General features: G+C 38.8%; 1 protein-coding gene across 1 annotated transcript in view; it reads right to left on the bottom strand.

Annotated features, from left to right (window-relative positions):
- The window catches only part of MEI4 (meiotic double-stranded break formation protein 4), a gene marked incomplete at both ends in the record, with an annotated part of 144472 nt that overhangs the window by 115102 nt on the left and 12890 nt on the right, over nt 1-16480 (bottom strand). Inside the window, one exon of the mRNA XM_080934304.1 lies at nt 5278-5816. Coding sequence (XP_080790430.1) covers nt 5278-5816 — 539 coding nt within the window. The remainder of the gene's footprint in view (nt 1-5277; nt 5817-16480) is intronic.

The following is a 16480-nucleotide window of genomic DNA, read 5'->3' as shown; positions in this document are numbered from 1 at the left end:
ATCCAGTGGTTAGACACAGTCCCCAGTTGAGGGATGGGGCCACAGACCCACCTAAAAAATATCAATCCAGAATTCCTCCTGTCAACAGAAACTTCAGGGACAAAGAGTGGAGCAGAAGCTGAAGGAAAGGCCATCCAGAGACTGCCCTGCCTATGGATCTATCCCATCTGCTGACACCAAACCCAGGCACTACTGCTGATGCTAAGAAGTGCTTACTGACAGGATCCCGGTATAGCTGCCCCCTGAGAAGCTCTGCCAAAGCTGGAGCAATACAGATGCAGATGTACACAGACAACCATTAGACTGAGCATAGGAACCCCAATGGTGGAGTTAGGGAAAGGACTGAAGGAGCTGAAGGGGTTTGCAACCTCATAGAAAGAACAACAGTATTAACCAACCAGACCCCTACCCCTGCCCAGAGCTCCCAGGGACTAAACCAACCAAACAGTACACTGGGGGTACCAGTGGCTCTAGCTGCATATGTAGCAGAGGATTCTCTTTTCTAGCATCTCTGGGAGTGGAGCCCCTTGGTCATGTGGGGGGTTAATGACACAGGATAGGGGAATGCTAGGCTGCTGAGGCAGAAGTGGGTGGGCAGGTAGGAGAACACTGTCAGAGAGTCTGGGAGAAGGAGGAGGGGAAACTGGGAAGAGGGATAACATTTGAAATGTAAATAAATAAAATAACTGATAAAAAATTATTCAATTCTAGTTTTAATATGCAGTCAGAAAAGATATATTGCATGATTTTAAGCCTTCACAATCCCCAAGGATTGTTCTATGAGTCATTTATGATTTATTCTGGAGGAGACTGTAAGTGTGTCTGAAAAGGAAGAGAGCATTCTTCTTCTGCTGAGGGCAAAGCTCTGTCAACGCCAGCTACAACCATTTGGCCTACACTGTTGCTCAAATAGACAGTTCCCTTATTGACCTTCTCTTCAGAGGTGCGGTCCCTTACTGTAAATGAAGTGTGAAACTCTACTAAGAAGAGAGAACAAAGCCCCAGATGAGCAGAGGGAACGCAACAGTAAATATTAGAACAGAAAATAAAAAAAAAAAAAAATTCAACAGAACCACTTTAAATGTAAAACTAACATAAATTGTATATAATCAAAACATGATCAAATCTCAAAACAAATACACAAAGAAAAATTAAGTAAAATTAAGGACACAGAAGACAAACTGGATGTCTCTGTATAAAATGAATTTTAAAATAATATATGAAAACTTAACCAACTGAGCAACAGAATAAATGAAGGGACTCTTAGAAAAGCAAAACTTAAACAATTCTGAATGAAGAAAAAACAAAGTATAGACAGACTAATACAAAACAAGATAAGCAGTAATATTGATGAAAAATTTTGCCAAAAAGCCCTTCCTACTTTTATCAAGTTGAATATAAAAATGAATTTTATTAAAAAAACAAAGACTCAAAACTAACTTTTCTTGAGTCCTTTCTAAATATAGAAACAATTTCAAAATATATCTATCATCTTTGGTCACCAGAAACATGAGAGATACTTTAGGGGAAAAAAGATACTAAGATAATTTTTCTGAAGTTAGTTAACAAAGTCTTTAATGGAATGGGAGCCAAATTCGACAATGTCCAGTCTCTTTTTCTTTCTAAATCTTAGAGCTTATGTAAATAAAAATTCTGTAGGTCCAGTGTATTAAAGGGCCATATGGATCAAATACTCTGAACATGCTCCGTTTCCTTTTACTGCTGCTACTAAGGAATGAGTAGATGTAGGTGTCCATGTTAATGTCTGTAACATCTCCCTAGGAAGCTCTCAGAAAGACAAAGATTTGGAGATGTTCCAATATACCCTCTTTTTTTTTTTTTCTACAGACGGGTAGTTGTGTACAAAGTCTCCCCTATCATATGTCCTTGGTCATTGGGATATCTTTGGCCCATGAACCTTAAGAAAGGAACAACTTTTTTTTTTTCTACACAAGAGCCTGGCCTGAGTGGCCTCTATTGGGAAATACCTAGTAACCAACAGGGGAAAAAAATTTCCACAGCCAAAGTTGATCCTGGCATGGATTGAGAGTTAGTTCTTGCTGTTATAAATTCTGTGTTTCCTAAGTACTTCGCAATCCCTTCCAAGTATTTCCAATAAAGGAAGCATATACAGGAAATCCCCCAATGACAACAGAGAGGCCCACCAGGCAAAGACAAACCACTCATTGTTAGGGCCTAGAGAAAAAGAAAGCATTAAATACAGAGACCCTGCAGTCAGACTGCTATGCTCTCAGTACCTGGGAGAATTAGCCTTGGTACTGGTTTCCTATCTTTGAATAGGAGTATGTAGCATCTAATTTTACTGTCCCCTATCCTGCTTTTGCACCCCGGACACCATGCCCTTAGTCTGCCACAGACCTAGTCCCTGTGGCCAGGCAACCTCCAAAAGAGCAGATGATACTGTTGGTAACCAAGAGTGCCTTGCCAATTGTCTACTTTCCCTCCCAATTAGATGCTCCTGCTCTACCAAGGACAGGTTTACTTCCCTCCTCTTGAAGATCTACATTCTCTGTGACTGCTTTATATTACAGGTGCTACTTGCTGCAACACTGAACCCTTGTCATGATGGTTGTATTGTGAGATCTAATAGGGAAGGTGAAATGAATAGCCAGTGTCTGTTGAACAATTGGCAGGCTAGTTGGCAACTATCACTGGCCTGAATGCAGGCCCAGAACATGTTTGAAACTGTGTTGATCAAATCTAAAAGTATCCATAACCTTCACGTAACCTGTTTTAGTTTGGTGGTAATAGACTCTTGTCCAAATCACAATTAACTCCTGAAAGGCCTCCAGCTTGTTAATCTGGAGACCAGAAGGGAATTGGATGGGCACCAGGGGCAAGCCTTGGAGAGAAGGCCATTAATGTGCTAGGAGACATGGTTTTATGAAGCTTCAGATATAAGTTGTTGTCCCTTAAAGATTATCTCAGGGTCTTTCATATGATCCGTGTGTGGGTCTGCTCAGCTGGGACTAAATAATCGGCTATGGCTAATAAGAGGCCATTACTGTTGAGATGAATCTTTTGGGAAAGTATTTAGGGTTCAGCACACAGACCATGGTCCAGAGGGACCAATGGTGCATCTCATTCTGAAAATCAAACATAGTAATGTGTAAGAGTCTCCCACATGGTATTGATTTTGATGACATAAAAGCCAAAGGGAATGCCAGAATTGTGTGATGGCAGATGTGCTGTGTGTGCTGTGAAGGGTAGAGTGGGAAAGACAGCTGCCCAAGTCTGTAGAGTCAAGGTCATGAGTGAAACCTGGACATTAGATACTGAGCTGTTTACAATTGTGGACTTTCATTTTTACATGCTGGGTTGTGGCTATAACTCTGCCCTGGTTCTTCACTCTCGGCACTGGAATTAATCATCGGAAGACTTTTGCAAATGACTAAAATTTCTCAAGGGATGGGCCTCAGAATGAGGAAATTCAGTCTTAACTTTTGGGCTCCACCAGTAGACCACTGGGCTAATGAGCCTCTGCCTATCTGCCTCCTTTCTGCATCTGGCTGTCTTTAGCACTGTGACTAATCATTAGATCAGGTGAGGGTGGTGCTGAACAGGGTCTGTCACATAGGTAAATGGGGCTTCTGGTTTCCCTCACAGCTTGTGTGATTCGAGAAAGGAGGACATGGGAGATGGAAAAAGCTGTGGGGAAAGTGTGGAAATCCCATGCTTAGCTTGAATTCCCTATGGGACAGTCTAGAATACATTCTACTGACACACCGGACAGACCCATCCAGATGAACTAAGGAATGAAGGTGGGGGGAAACAAGCCTGACCCAAGACATCTCTTTTTCTTTATCTATCTCACTGAAGATAGAACAAACTGTTTCTAATAAAAAATAAATAAATAAACATCCCAGCCCCATTTTGAAACACCAGGAAGAATTGGAATGACATCCTCAGACAGTCAAAGAAACAGACAAACCACAAACAGATAAACAAATCACAAAGACAGTAACTCATTAGCATACTGCAATTACATTTTCCAATGTATCGTTTTCTGAATTTAAGCAGAAAGCATCTAGTGATATACAATTACTATTTCTTTGTTTGACACCAAGGATTGAACTCCGTAAGGGGCTAGTCCTTAGACGTGATAGACAGTGAAAACTTTGAACCTCATTCATGTGTTCTAATCAATATGAAATTTCTAAATCCTTCCTCGAGACTTTACTGATAATATCTCTGAAAGGTTGAAGAACAGTGCCTGCCATTTTGAGATGCTCACTAAATATGGGGATGCACGCAGATCTTCCTCAACTCCAAGAGACGCCTGAAGAGAAATTTATCAAATTATGAGGTACAAAATATGAGGAGGAAGAGATGATAAATTTTGGTGATCTGCAATGTCTTTAACCAGCAAGAAAGTACAAACAAAACTTAAAATGATGGGTACATTCAATAGTTGAAGGGATCCTACTCCCAATGATTGCAAGGGCTCTAATCTACATAAGATGTTCCTTAGACAACTATTCCTTACTACTAATTCTTCTTGATAAGAAAAAGGATGCACAGATATAAGACAACAGGTCTCCATGTATAGCCAGCAGAGATTGGTCAATTAGTGTTTTAAGCTAAAACGTGAATGATGATCAAATATCTAGAAGTCATATGAGGACGTCTTGTTTATTCTAGGCATTCCAACAACTCTTAAAGGCCTGAAATCCTGGTTTTTTCAGTTTAGACACCAGCCATAAGGCCACAAACAGTAAGACAGTGCCAAAGATACTGGAGCCTATCAATGTATTCTAGTGGACTTTGAATATCTAAAGTTCCAGCTTCTGGTTCCCTGCCTAGGATTTATAATGTTACCAACGTTTCCCTCACATCCCTTTCTAGAACAAGGCATGAAAACCTTTATCACAGAAGTAACAATTTGTGGACCTTGGGCATTAGGGGTTATCTGGAAAGGATTGAAACTTTTTGACCAACACCAAATAAACAAAGGCAAGAGAAAACTGAAAAGGTAAACCATTGAAGAATAAATTTTTCTTTTTGAAAAATTTCAAGTTAAAGAATTCAAACTGGAAGCAGCAAAAGCTCGAGGCAGAGGCATTCCAAGATCAAACAACACTGTAGCAATCGAAAGCCAGAAACATGCACCGAGGAAGAAAATTACACAAAAGTGCATCAGGCCCAGTTACAGACTCAGCCACACATGAGAGTGAACCACTAATACCTCCGCCAATAGGAACGTTCACAGAAATGACTTCAACGTTAGGTCATAAGTATGTAGGATATATTACTTACCCGGTTTATACTGTTGTTCCCTAAAATAGCCTGGAGTAGAGTTTTTTCAAATTCTCTCAACTTCTTAGAACATCTTTTAAAAATATGACTTGATAAATTAAAATCACTCGCCAGTCTGGCTAATGTACCAACAGCCTCTGTCCAAAAGCTTGAGAAGGGGAGTTTGGGGTTCCGGTAAAAAGTGATCAGACCATCTAGCAACTGTGAAACTGACTCAGAAACCATGGAAGAGTCTCTTTCAAAGTGGGTTAAGTATACTTTCAGACTGCTTGATTCTGTCCATTTCTTCAGTCCCAGCAGATGTTGGAAGAACTGCATGTGAGAAGACAGAGGATTTTCCAGGCTCGTGCATGGCCTTCTCTCTAGAGGCAGCGGGAGAAAGGGTAGGGGATCGCTGCTGTCCACAAAGTGCTGGGGTAATTCCGCAGGTTCGCTCCTTTGCTCGTTAGATAAAACACACCCAGAGTCATCCATCAAAGTCAACGTATTTTCAGAACTTGTGGGTTCCTGATCTGACAACGTGGGGAGCACATCATGTCCTGAAACCAGAAAGCAATAGAAGTGTTATCTTTCTGCAGCTAAAGGCCTTGGGAACTAGACAGTGATTGTGTTCTAAATGAAAACACTTCATATAACACGCGAGTGTGTGTAAAAACTTAGCAAACTGTTTTCAGAATGGTAGCTCTCCTTCATCTGCAAGCACACTCCTAGGAAGTCACAGTCACTCCAGGCTTTTCTCCTCCACGCAGAAACCTGTCTTAAGACTTGTTTTATATTTAATTATCTGTATGTGGATGTGTCTTTGGAATTCACTGCATTGTGCAGAGGCCACAAATGGACAAGAGATCCCTCTGGCTGAAGTGACAGGTGGTTGCGGGCCACATAGTGTGGATTCCAGACACTGTGCAAGAGCAGCAAGCTCTCCTAACCACTGAGCAGCTCTTCATTCCTGACCAGCCATTAGTAATCTCTATCCTTCTGTGTGCTAGAAGAGAGCAGAACTCAAACTGACCATCAATTATGCCAGCTGCTTCACTTTAATACCCTTAGCCAAGTGTCAAGGGCTCACATGTTGGAAATGACAATATGAACAATTAGAGAAGACTTGCCTTGCGATGCTTGAGGACCATGGTGAAGCTTTACATGGGGGCATATTACACTATCAAAGTCATATTATCTAACCGAATGAAGAGATAATGAGATTCGTCATCTTTGCAGTACTTTCAAAGCCAAACTAAGAGATATATCGCTATGATTCCTCCCTCCCCAGTTTGCTAAAGGAAATGTAAACTCAAATTGATTGAGAAAACTGCCAAAAGCTACATAGTAAGAGGTAGGGCTTCTCATGGCTGTCACTGCACCTGGAATTAATGAAAACCCAAGAGGCTGGGCACACTTGTGGGGAATGTTTCAAGGTTGAATTATTTAGCTTGGAAAGTCACCCTAATTCTGGATCCACAGAGGTCGTAGGACCCACTCTAAATCTGCTGCATACATTTTATTTTGGACAGCCCACTCCCAAGGCCATGAAAGAATGAAGTTCTCGCACTTTACCTGTTGTCCTCATTCTCTCTCATTCTCCCAGGGAACTCTGTCCTTCCTGCCATTAACCATTACCTCAATGCTGTGATATTGTAAAGTATAGAATAAGCTTCACCAGGTGGTGAAGACCTATGAAAATACATAAGTAAGAAATAAGAGGCTATAGAGCTGGGGTACTTAACTGGAAAGACTCTTTCACAGGGGTGGCCTAACACAACCTGCATATCAAATTATTTCAGTATGACCCATAACAGTAGGAAAATTACATTTATAAAGTAGCAATAGAAATGACTTCGTGGTTGCGGATTACCAGAACATGAAGATCTATATTAAGAGGTCGGACCAGTCATTTTCTTCTCAGAATGAGATAAAAGCAGGGAAGCTCAAAGGGCTTCACAAGTGCTTCTCAACTGGTGTGTCAGAAAGCCTTTGGGGGGTTGAATGAATGTTTACATTCAGTATAATAGCAAAATTATAATTATGAAGTAACAATGAAATAACTATGGTTGGGGGTCACAGCAAGGTGAGAAAGTAAAATAAAGGGTCACAGCAATAGAAAGCTTGAAAACCACTAAACACAATCATCTACCCATGCAGAAATAGGAATGTTACAGACATCTAAACCCTATTGCAAGCTGTCCAGCAGAGCTGAACTCACAACACTGCATGGTAGTGATTCACAACCACATGTGTAAAAAGAACAGAGGTGCTAAACAGAGACCTGCACAGTGATAGCCAGAGGACTTTAGATACGGTGCCAAAATATAAACTGACAAAAAGGTAGCCTTTCAAACAAAGATGCTGAAAGCAGAGTATTTACATGAAAAAAATAAAATGAGGTCCATATCTTTCATTCAATATACTACACGTGAACTCAGACAATAAATCACTTAATATAAAAAAAAAAAAAAAAGACTCGAAACCTTGAATCTATTAGAGGAAATCTTAAGGAAACCCTTCAAGATATAGCCATAATCAATGGTTCTAATAGGTCAGAAAATTACAACAAAAATGAGCATGAGGTTGTATAAAATTAAAAGGCTTCTCAACAACACTATAACAAAAAAAATGACTGAATAAATAGTAATCTTTGCAAATGGGAGGAACATTTCTTAATTTACTGTTGAATTGAAGTAATGAAGTTAACCATTTTCCAATGTGATATAAATGATCTTCCAAACACAATTATCCATAGATTTTAGGGAGATAAAGTACACATAAATAAATTGATATTGTACCTGGATGAACATTATACACTCAATAAAGATAAACCATTGCTATAAAATAGTCGCACATCTATGAAACCTACAGTAAAACATATATCTTATCCACAAGTACAGAGAATGAGCTATTAAGTAAAAGCTGTAACAAATACTATCTACATAGTCTCTTACAAATTCTGTGTGTCTCCTACACAGTGCATCCTATAGATACTTTGCTGAACCACAGACTTCACATTTCCTGTTTTTAAATTCTAACTTCAAACGATTTCCCATTTTAAAATAGATCTCAAGTGTATTCAACAATACAGAGGTACCTCCCCGTAACCTATCCTACCCTAGAAACGTCCACTGCTGGTTTGAGAGATGTGTACATCTTATTTCCAACAGCCATATTCAAATCAATTTCTGATGTGTTACCTCACTCATTCCTATACCCCTTCCAGCACCCCTAAAGTCACATCCCGATCCAACTACCTCAAGGGCACATATTCGATATTTTCTGTAAACCCCATAAAGTTTATGATTATCAAACTGATGAAGTGTCAATACACAGACACAGACATAATCTATGTTTGTAGCAGTTGATTTCACTAATCCTTCGGTCAGTACATATGAGATTGTAATTAAACCCACTCTCATTTCTTCCCTCTGCCCTACACAAAAAGGGAAATGCCCTATCGCACTGATTGTACATTCTAAACATGTAACAATCATGTTCATCCAAAGAAACACACACACACAATTTGGTGTGTGTGTGCTTGTGTGTGTGTGTGTGTGTGTGTGTGTGTGTGTGTGTGTGTGTGTGTGTGTGTGAAGAGCAAAGCAGAAACGATTAAGGAAGCAAGACATCCCAAGATATTTACTAGGCAAGATGAAGACCAAGAAAAGCCCAAGATGTAAGTTCTAGTCCATACACAGTGGGCTGTAGACTAGAGAACCAGCAGCTCAGATTGAGTCTATAGGAAATAAAGGACCCACATTCCCCCATGTTAGAAGGAATGGAGGGAACACTCCTACTAGAAGAGAATCACCATCCCTTCTGGTCACGCCTTCATTTTACCTGTTGGGCTAATCCAATCTGCTACCCTCAGTCACCTGACATAAACAACCTCACCATAAAGTGTGGAGTGCTTAGATCTCTGAACTGAAACTAAAAATTAATAATCGAGGCATCTGCACCTAGGTCCTCCTCCAACCATTCCTCATGTTCACACCACTGTCATCTTCTGACCAATTTAATGCAACATCTTCCCCTGCATGATCAGTCAGCCTCCGGTTCTGCCCACCTCTGGCTACTTTCACTAAAGCACCACTTTTGAAGCCATCTGTTTTGAAGAAATGCTCCAGATGCTTCCTTTTTCTCTGTTCTCTGCTACAGAAAAGACAACTCTGGGTCCTCAGAACACAAACGCTACCATCGTTAGCACAGCCCAACCTCTACATTTACTTTCTGCCGCCTACACCACCATTCTGTACTTGTAGCCATAAGCCATATAGTTCACAGAAAGGGAAACATTATTCTACAGAACTATGAATTTTCATATACACCTCCCCAGATACATAATGATTTTTCAACTTCATATATTTGGTGAAAGTTTCCAATTTCTCTCCAGACTGAGGAAAGCTTTATATACACGTCATTACTCCCCACTTTTACCTGGTCTAAATATATTAGTGACTCATATTGAAAGCAGATTCCGATGGAAGAGTTTATCTATGTGGGTATTTCTGCTGCTTGATGCCTGCCTCCTATGTGTGGGTAATTTGAATACTTGTCTAAAGAATCACACACACACACATATGAATATTATGACTGAATCAAGTAGCATCCATTCAAATATACTGAGTATAAGCATGTATAGTTTGAACTTCCAATTATTACTTCCAAGCATTAATCATCATTATCCAGCATATGCTCATACACTGACTAATGTAAAAGTAATGTTTATGCCACCTGGTGGTCAAATTGAAAAATTTTAACAACATTTAGTATTTATAAGTGAATTACATACATTTCCCCTTCCTCCCTTTAACCTTGCCATGATTCCTCCTTCTCAGTTTTATGTCCTCTTTTAAAATATATTTATATGTATATAAATTTGTATTTATTTATATCTAATATATTGAAATTATTTATTTATATACAATCTATTTACATGTGTAATTGATATATAATATATACCACAATAGTATATATTGTTATATGTAAATAAAAATTATAAATATATTTGCATATACACATATATTTATACATACACGCACACACACACACACACACACACACACATATATATATATATATATCTATATATATATATATATATAGATATAACCTTCACAGTCAATGTTATTTGTATTTATATGATCTCATGGCTAAGTTCTTGGTATAGAATAATCAACAGTCTGGGGTCTCCTAACAGAAGTATATTTTAGCATATGATAAAGCATATGTGAGATACGCTGATAAAGGAAAGGTTTCTTACCCAGGTATAGCAACATACATCACAATGGAAACTCTGAATATACAAGAAAGAAAGAAATATCATATGCCCAGAAATAATACCAAGTGGAATGATTTCTCTTGACTGAAGTGTCTCTTCTGAATGTAAGCAAAACATCATGTGTATCTGTGAGCCAACTTTATCCTAGACAATGTAACGCCACAATTTCTTATGATCTCAAGTGTTCATGCTCTGGGATTTCCTTATTGTCTCTTTTCTAAGACATCTTCCAGGTCCCCAACAAAAACTTTCTTCAGTGACACACCTGTTGTACCTGTGGCTTTTCCACCTCATTCTACCCTCTTTAATATCTCCACCACATAATCTCAATGGATTATTTTAGCAACAGACTCTCAAATCTATATATCTAATCAAAACTGTTCCCAACTCACTGGTCTTCTTTGCTGGCTGTTGTCAGTTTTTAAATTCTGGTAGCACTATATATAACGCATTATTTCTCACAAAATAATCATTAGCATTTTATCAAATGTTTGACTAAAATATAACTATTTCTGGTTTGAACTTATGATATTTAGGTTTATGATTGTATAAAATGAAGGAATTACTGCAAAAAAGTAATCAAAGACATATAGTGAAAAAAAAATTCACAACTACCCAGCATGCTGCCAACCCAGAGTGTGAAAATATTCATATGGAAATTAATAAATAATCAGACTTTATAAGTCAACACATTAATAGGAAATAACTAGGTAAGTAGTTGCTTTGGCTCACTCTGAGATGCCTTAAACCCTTCAGAGACCAGAAAAAAACTGTGGACAAACCAGCTTGTCCTAGGTAGGAAGAACATAAAATCCTCAGATCTAAGGAGACAAAAGCCAGGAGTATAAACCTTCAAACTGGCCCTGAAGCGACTCACTTGCAACCTCGGGGCAGGGCCATTAAAGGATCTTCAGCCTCTCAACAGCTGCATCATCATCTAAGTTTCAGGACTTTAAACACATGAACTGAGGGTAACTTTTTTTTAATCTAAATCACATTCTGGCTGTTATCTCAAGACTTGATCTCTGCACCTGAAAATTCTGAAGCCCCAAAGAAACCAGCATTTCCCTTACCTTTAACTTCAATATCCGGAAACCCATGCCATCCGGAATGTGTGCATCTTGAGAATCTAGTTGGAAAGTCAGAGAGTGACACATGCTAATCCAGCTACCATCCTAATTCTGTTCAGTCTACGATTTTCGAATCTCCCTGGCATTAGGTATTCTATGTGACTTGCTTTAAAGCCTCAGTCACAATTTTCCCTCCACCATTTTCCTGCCATTCAAAAATCTCTTCAGAGGGCCTCTCTTCAGAACTTCTTCTATAACTCTCCAAGCTAAGGGAGCTTCCGGATCAATCTTTTTCCCATCTTCCCATTTCGGTTCCCTAGCCTGACATTATCATTTCATAAATGTTTCCCACTGGTATTTTTTTTTTTTTTTTTGTCTTCACCATTAAGAATACATGTTCTATGACAGATCTAACCATCCTGGCCTACTGCTATATCTCTGAGTGTGTAATTCTGAGTAGGAGCTAAGTTATATTAAAGGAACGAAGCCCTTTATACACTCTCCCCTCTTTTATTTCCATGTTCATGTGATTATTTATAAAGAGCAGAGATACAAAGGGAAGTTTCAGCCTCCTCTCCAGTTGAATAAATTGTCTCAATAAACTGTCACCCAGATAATGTAAAGGAAAACATTTAAAAGGATACATACTGCTTGTAACATGTACACTATATGTCAAATAAATTTTATGTTAATCTTCTGCTTTCATTCTAGAAAACCCTCCCAAGGCTCTTTCCTACTAACTGAAAAAGCATATTTTGACCTGGTATGGTGACTTTTCTTAAAGGGACACACCCTAGTTTTTTATTATATTTTTTACAGCACCCTTTCTACTCTACTGGCCAAAGTCAACTTAAACTGTTTGCCAGCAGATTCTTATAATTACCTTTACATTATTCTTTCCTGCTTAAAATACTTCATTACAGGGACCTGTTTAGAATTAACTACTTCAAAGAAAAAAAGCTAGCAGAGTGAATTTTTCAGCCATTGCAATGCTTCATTAACTTACATCATGAGGAGTATATGTCAATTGAGCAACATTGGACAGATACTCAGTGATTCCATGTGAAAGATATTCAAGTTCTATCTTAACTAAACCTTTCAAAAGTTTCTCTTATTTATATCATATATACTTTTTTTTTTACTCCTCAGACACAAAATTAAAGGAAATATATGTCTCAAAATGCACTGCTGTTCTCTGCTCCAAAATTCATTTCTTTAGAGTGTTTACCTGTTCCTTACTAAACTCTCAGCCTGTTTGATACAAGAATTTATTGTGAAACATCTTACTTCTCTAATGTTCATTCTTACCAGCACATGAGAGGTATTTTAATTCATTTAGAACCATGTATTCTCAGCTCATATTCTGTGCCAAACAAACTAGACTCTCTAAGCACAGGACGCAAAGTCAATTGTTTTAAAGCTCTCAGATGAGTCTAGTGGGAGAATCATTGCTGTATATTAATTTATATTTATTCTGCTATCTTTGAGAGAGCAGTGATCTGGCCCTTTCTATACCATTCCAATGAACAACTTCACAACTCAGAGAAAGCCTTCTCTCTTTCTCTCATTGTATTTATCATGTTGTTGAATATTTCTAAGCTCAACAGCAGCTCTCTCTCCATGGATTACCCAGGAAGAAACTTTACTATTCTAATTGTCCATACCACCTTAGCCTAAGCGATTATTACTTACTTGGTGATGTCACACACTACTTCCGGCCTAGCAGATGCCTCCCCCACCAACAATTCAATGCACACAGAATCACACGGAAGTTTAAAACTCCTAGTGAATTTAACCAAAGCATCTCCCCATTGTCACAAAAATTTTACTCACATATGTTGTCCATCTGCCTCTTCCCTGCCTTTTAACATAACCCCAGATAGCCTTTCTCTTACTGTCCCACATTCAGCCTGACCTGAGTCTATTTGCTCAGCATTCCTGTTTCAAGGTCCCTGGGTGCACTGCTCTTTAAGGAGTTGGCTCAGCAACCTCCTTCTATACACTGGCTCACTGCCCGTCCAGTCTAACTTTCCTGTTCTTTTCCATTCTAGGAAATTCACCACCACAGCCTGCTTTGTCGTTTTCTACATCTTTTAAACAGACTCTCACTTCTCTTGCTTATTGTTTCAATGAGTTATTATCTGTAATGTGAATAGAAATTCTATTATTCCCGTATTGTCACTACAGGAGCTACAGAAACAAGTCAGATACTGAATGAGAAATGAACTGATCAATCAAAGTAACCATTTCAAGATACCTTGCCTCTCTAACCAGACATAGGCAACTGAGTAAACATTTTTTTCTCCTTTTCTCATCTACAAAATCAGGCACCATATTGAAAGAACATGACATATTCAAGTATCTGTTGCTTATTTTCTCTATTTCAGTATATTTTCAGCATTAATTTCTGAATTCAACTCTACTGAGAATATTATAACGTTGAGTTTTTCCATAAACTTTCAATCCATAAACACCGAGAATAAATTGTCAACTTACTATCATAATTAAAATCACACAAGGCATTTGCAGTGTTAATTCAAACCCTTACTCCTTTACCTTTCACTCTTTAGATCATATTCATATCAGAGAAAGACAACATGGAAGGTTGATCCACAGCTGTAAGCTTTGACTCTGTAGATTCTTATTGCTGTCTACCTGCCACACACATTTAATTGGTGTGTACTTGAGTAGATGAAACAGATGAGACTCCTAATCAGAAAATAACCAAGTCTGAGCTGCCTGCATGGATATAAACCCATTCTTACTAGAGCCTTTTTTAGCACCTATTATGCATATATAGGGGCTCTGGAAGTTGGTCTAGTTTCATGATTTTTTTAATATTTTATATATATGGAAAGTGGGCCATGAAATGTAGGTCTTGTTAGAAATACCATTAAAAAATTCAGTGTACGACATTAGAAAAATATACCTTTTCTAGAACAAGTACTAAGGTAGTTTTCTAAAGAAAGGAGAAACCCCACAAAATTCAGGCACTCTTGGCTAACACTGCATTCTGGCATCACTTCCATTAATAAGGTTATAGTGGGCAATTAGACTTTCCTATGCCCATTTTAAAGAAGAACCTACTAGCTCCTATTCAAAGCTAATGACAAATCAGACTACTTCCAGGTAACTGCTAAGCATACATCTTACAAACACTTAACATCTCCAATGAAATAGTCTGGTAGTCCCAAGAACTAAAAAATAATGATAAAATACTCTTAAATCTTCACTTTTGTGGTGTAATCATCACAACTGATTGTGTTTCCTCCACGTTTTGACAATCATGATAAAATCCGTAATATAGACCTATAAGTGTCTTTCAGAATCTAGGTGTATTTATCTAAGTCACTTCCAAAGTCCAAAGTACTATGAGTCCCATTAATTCTCTTAACCCAGGTGAGAGGAATCTGCCTTGAACCCTCACTATATTCTGAGAGGTTTGGGATTGCCATACACACCTAGTAGCATTCTCTCTTTTATGTAATACCAAAAAGAAATGAAAGAAAAATGGCTCATTAAATGGCTTCCCCTATTTCTTTTAAAGTGGGAAATAATTTCAGTAACAATAGTTAAATCATATACAACCATCACCGCTGAGTGAAAAATAACTCTCTTTCAAGTTGAGCATTATATACTTGTAAGCCCAGTAATGAATAAGCTGAGCCAGGATGATTTTGAGTTCAAGAGTGACCTCTTTTACACAGCATGTTCTAGGCCAGTTTGGGTTACACAGAGAATCTCCATGTTGCAACAAAATAAAGTATTTCTGTTCTAAAACCCCCTTAAGCAGACTTGTCCTTCTCTTCATAGGACCAGTAAGTTATCCAACAAATTATATTAGCTTTGTTTTAAAGTAGAACATATGGAATATGTTCATGTTACTGGCCTCAACGCCTATTTTAGTTTGTTTTGTGTGGCTGCATTAAACACTAAGAACAAAAGTAACTTATAGGAGAAAAGGATTTGTTTGGCTTACAGGTTGCAGGCTGTCCCTTGCTGAGGGAACTCTAGGCAGGAACAACTGAAGAAGAGGAGTCATGTTGCCATTCTTAGCTCCCTTTCCTTGTGCAGCTCAAGTCACCTTGTCTAGGCATGTTCCCACCCCAAGCAGCCTTGGTTCTTCTACTGCTATGGCTTTTATATGCTTGGCACAGAGATTGCTATTGTTAGGAGATATGGCCTTGCTGGAGTAGGTGTGTCACTGTGGGCATAGGCTTACGACCCTCAACCTAGCTGCTTAGAAATCAGTCTTTTGCAAGCAGCCTTCAGAGGAAGATGTAAAACTCCCGGCTCCTCCTGCACCATGCCTACTGGAAAGGTTCTACGCTCCAGCCTAGATGGTAATGATAATGGGATGAACTGCTGAACCTGTAAGCCAGCCCCAAATAAATGTTGTCCTTATAAGAGTAAGAAGTGTGTGCTGACAGAAGCCTGATATGGTTGTTTTCTGTAAGGCTCTGCCAGAGCCTGACAATTCAGAGGCTTATGCTCTCAGCCAACCATTTAACTAAGAACCCAATGGAGTAATTAGAGAAAGGACTGAAGGATCTGAAGGGGTTTGTAATCCCATAGAAAGAACAACAATATCAACCAACCAGAGCTCCCAGGGACTAAACCACCAACAAAAGAGTACACATAGAGCAACCTATGGCTCCGGCCACATATGTAGCAGAGGATGGTCTTATTGGGCATCAAGGTTAGGAGAGGTCCTTGGTCCTGAGAAGGCTTGATGCTCTAGTGTAGGGGAATGTCAGGGTGGGGAGGCAGGAGGGAGTTGGTAGAGGGGGCACCCTTAAAGAGGCATAGGGAGGAGAGATGGTATAGGGGGTTTCTGGAGGGGAAACTAGGAAAAGGGATAACATTT

This window comes from Micromys minutus (assembly GCF_963924665.1).
Source record: "Micromys minutus genome assembly, chromosome: 21".
Lineage (NCBI taxonomy): Eukaryota > Metazoa > Chordata > Mammalia > Rodentia > Muridae > Micromys > Micromys minutus.
Note: the sequence above shows the minus strand (reverse complement) of the source record. Positions and strands in the feature narration are given on the sequence as shown.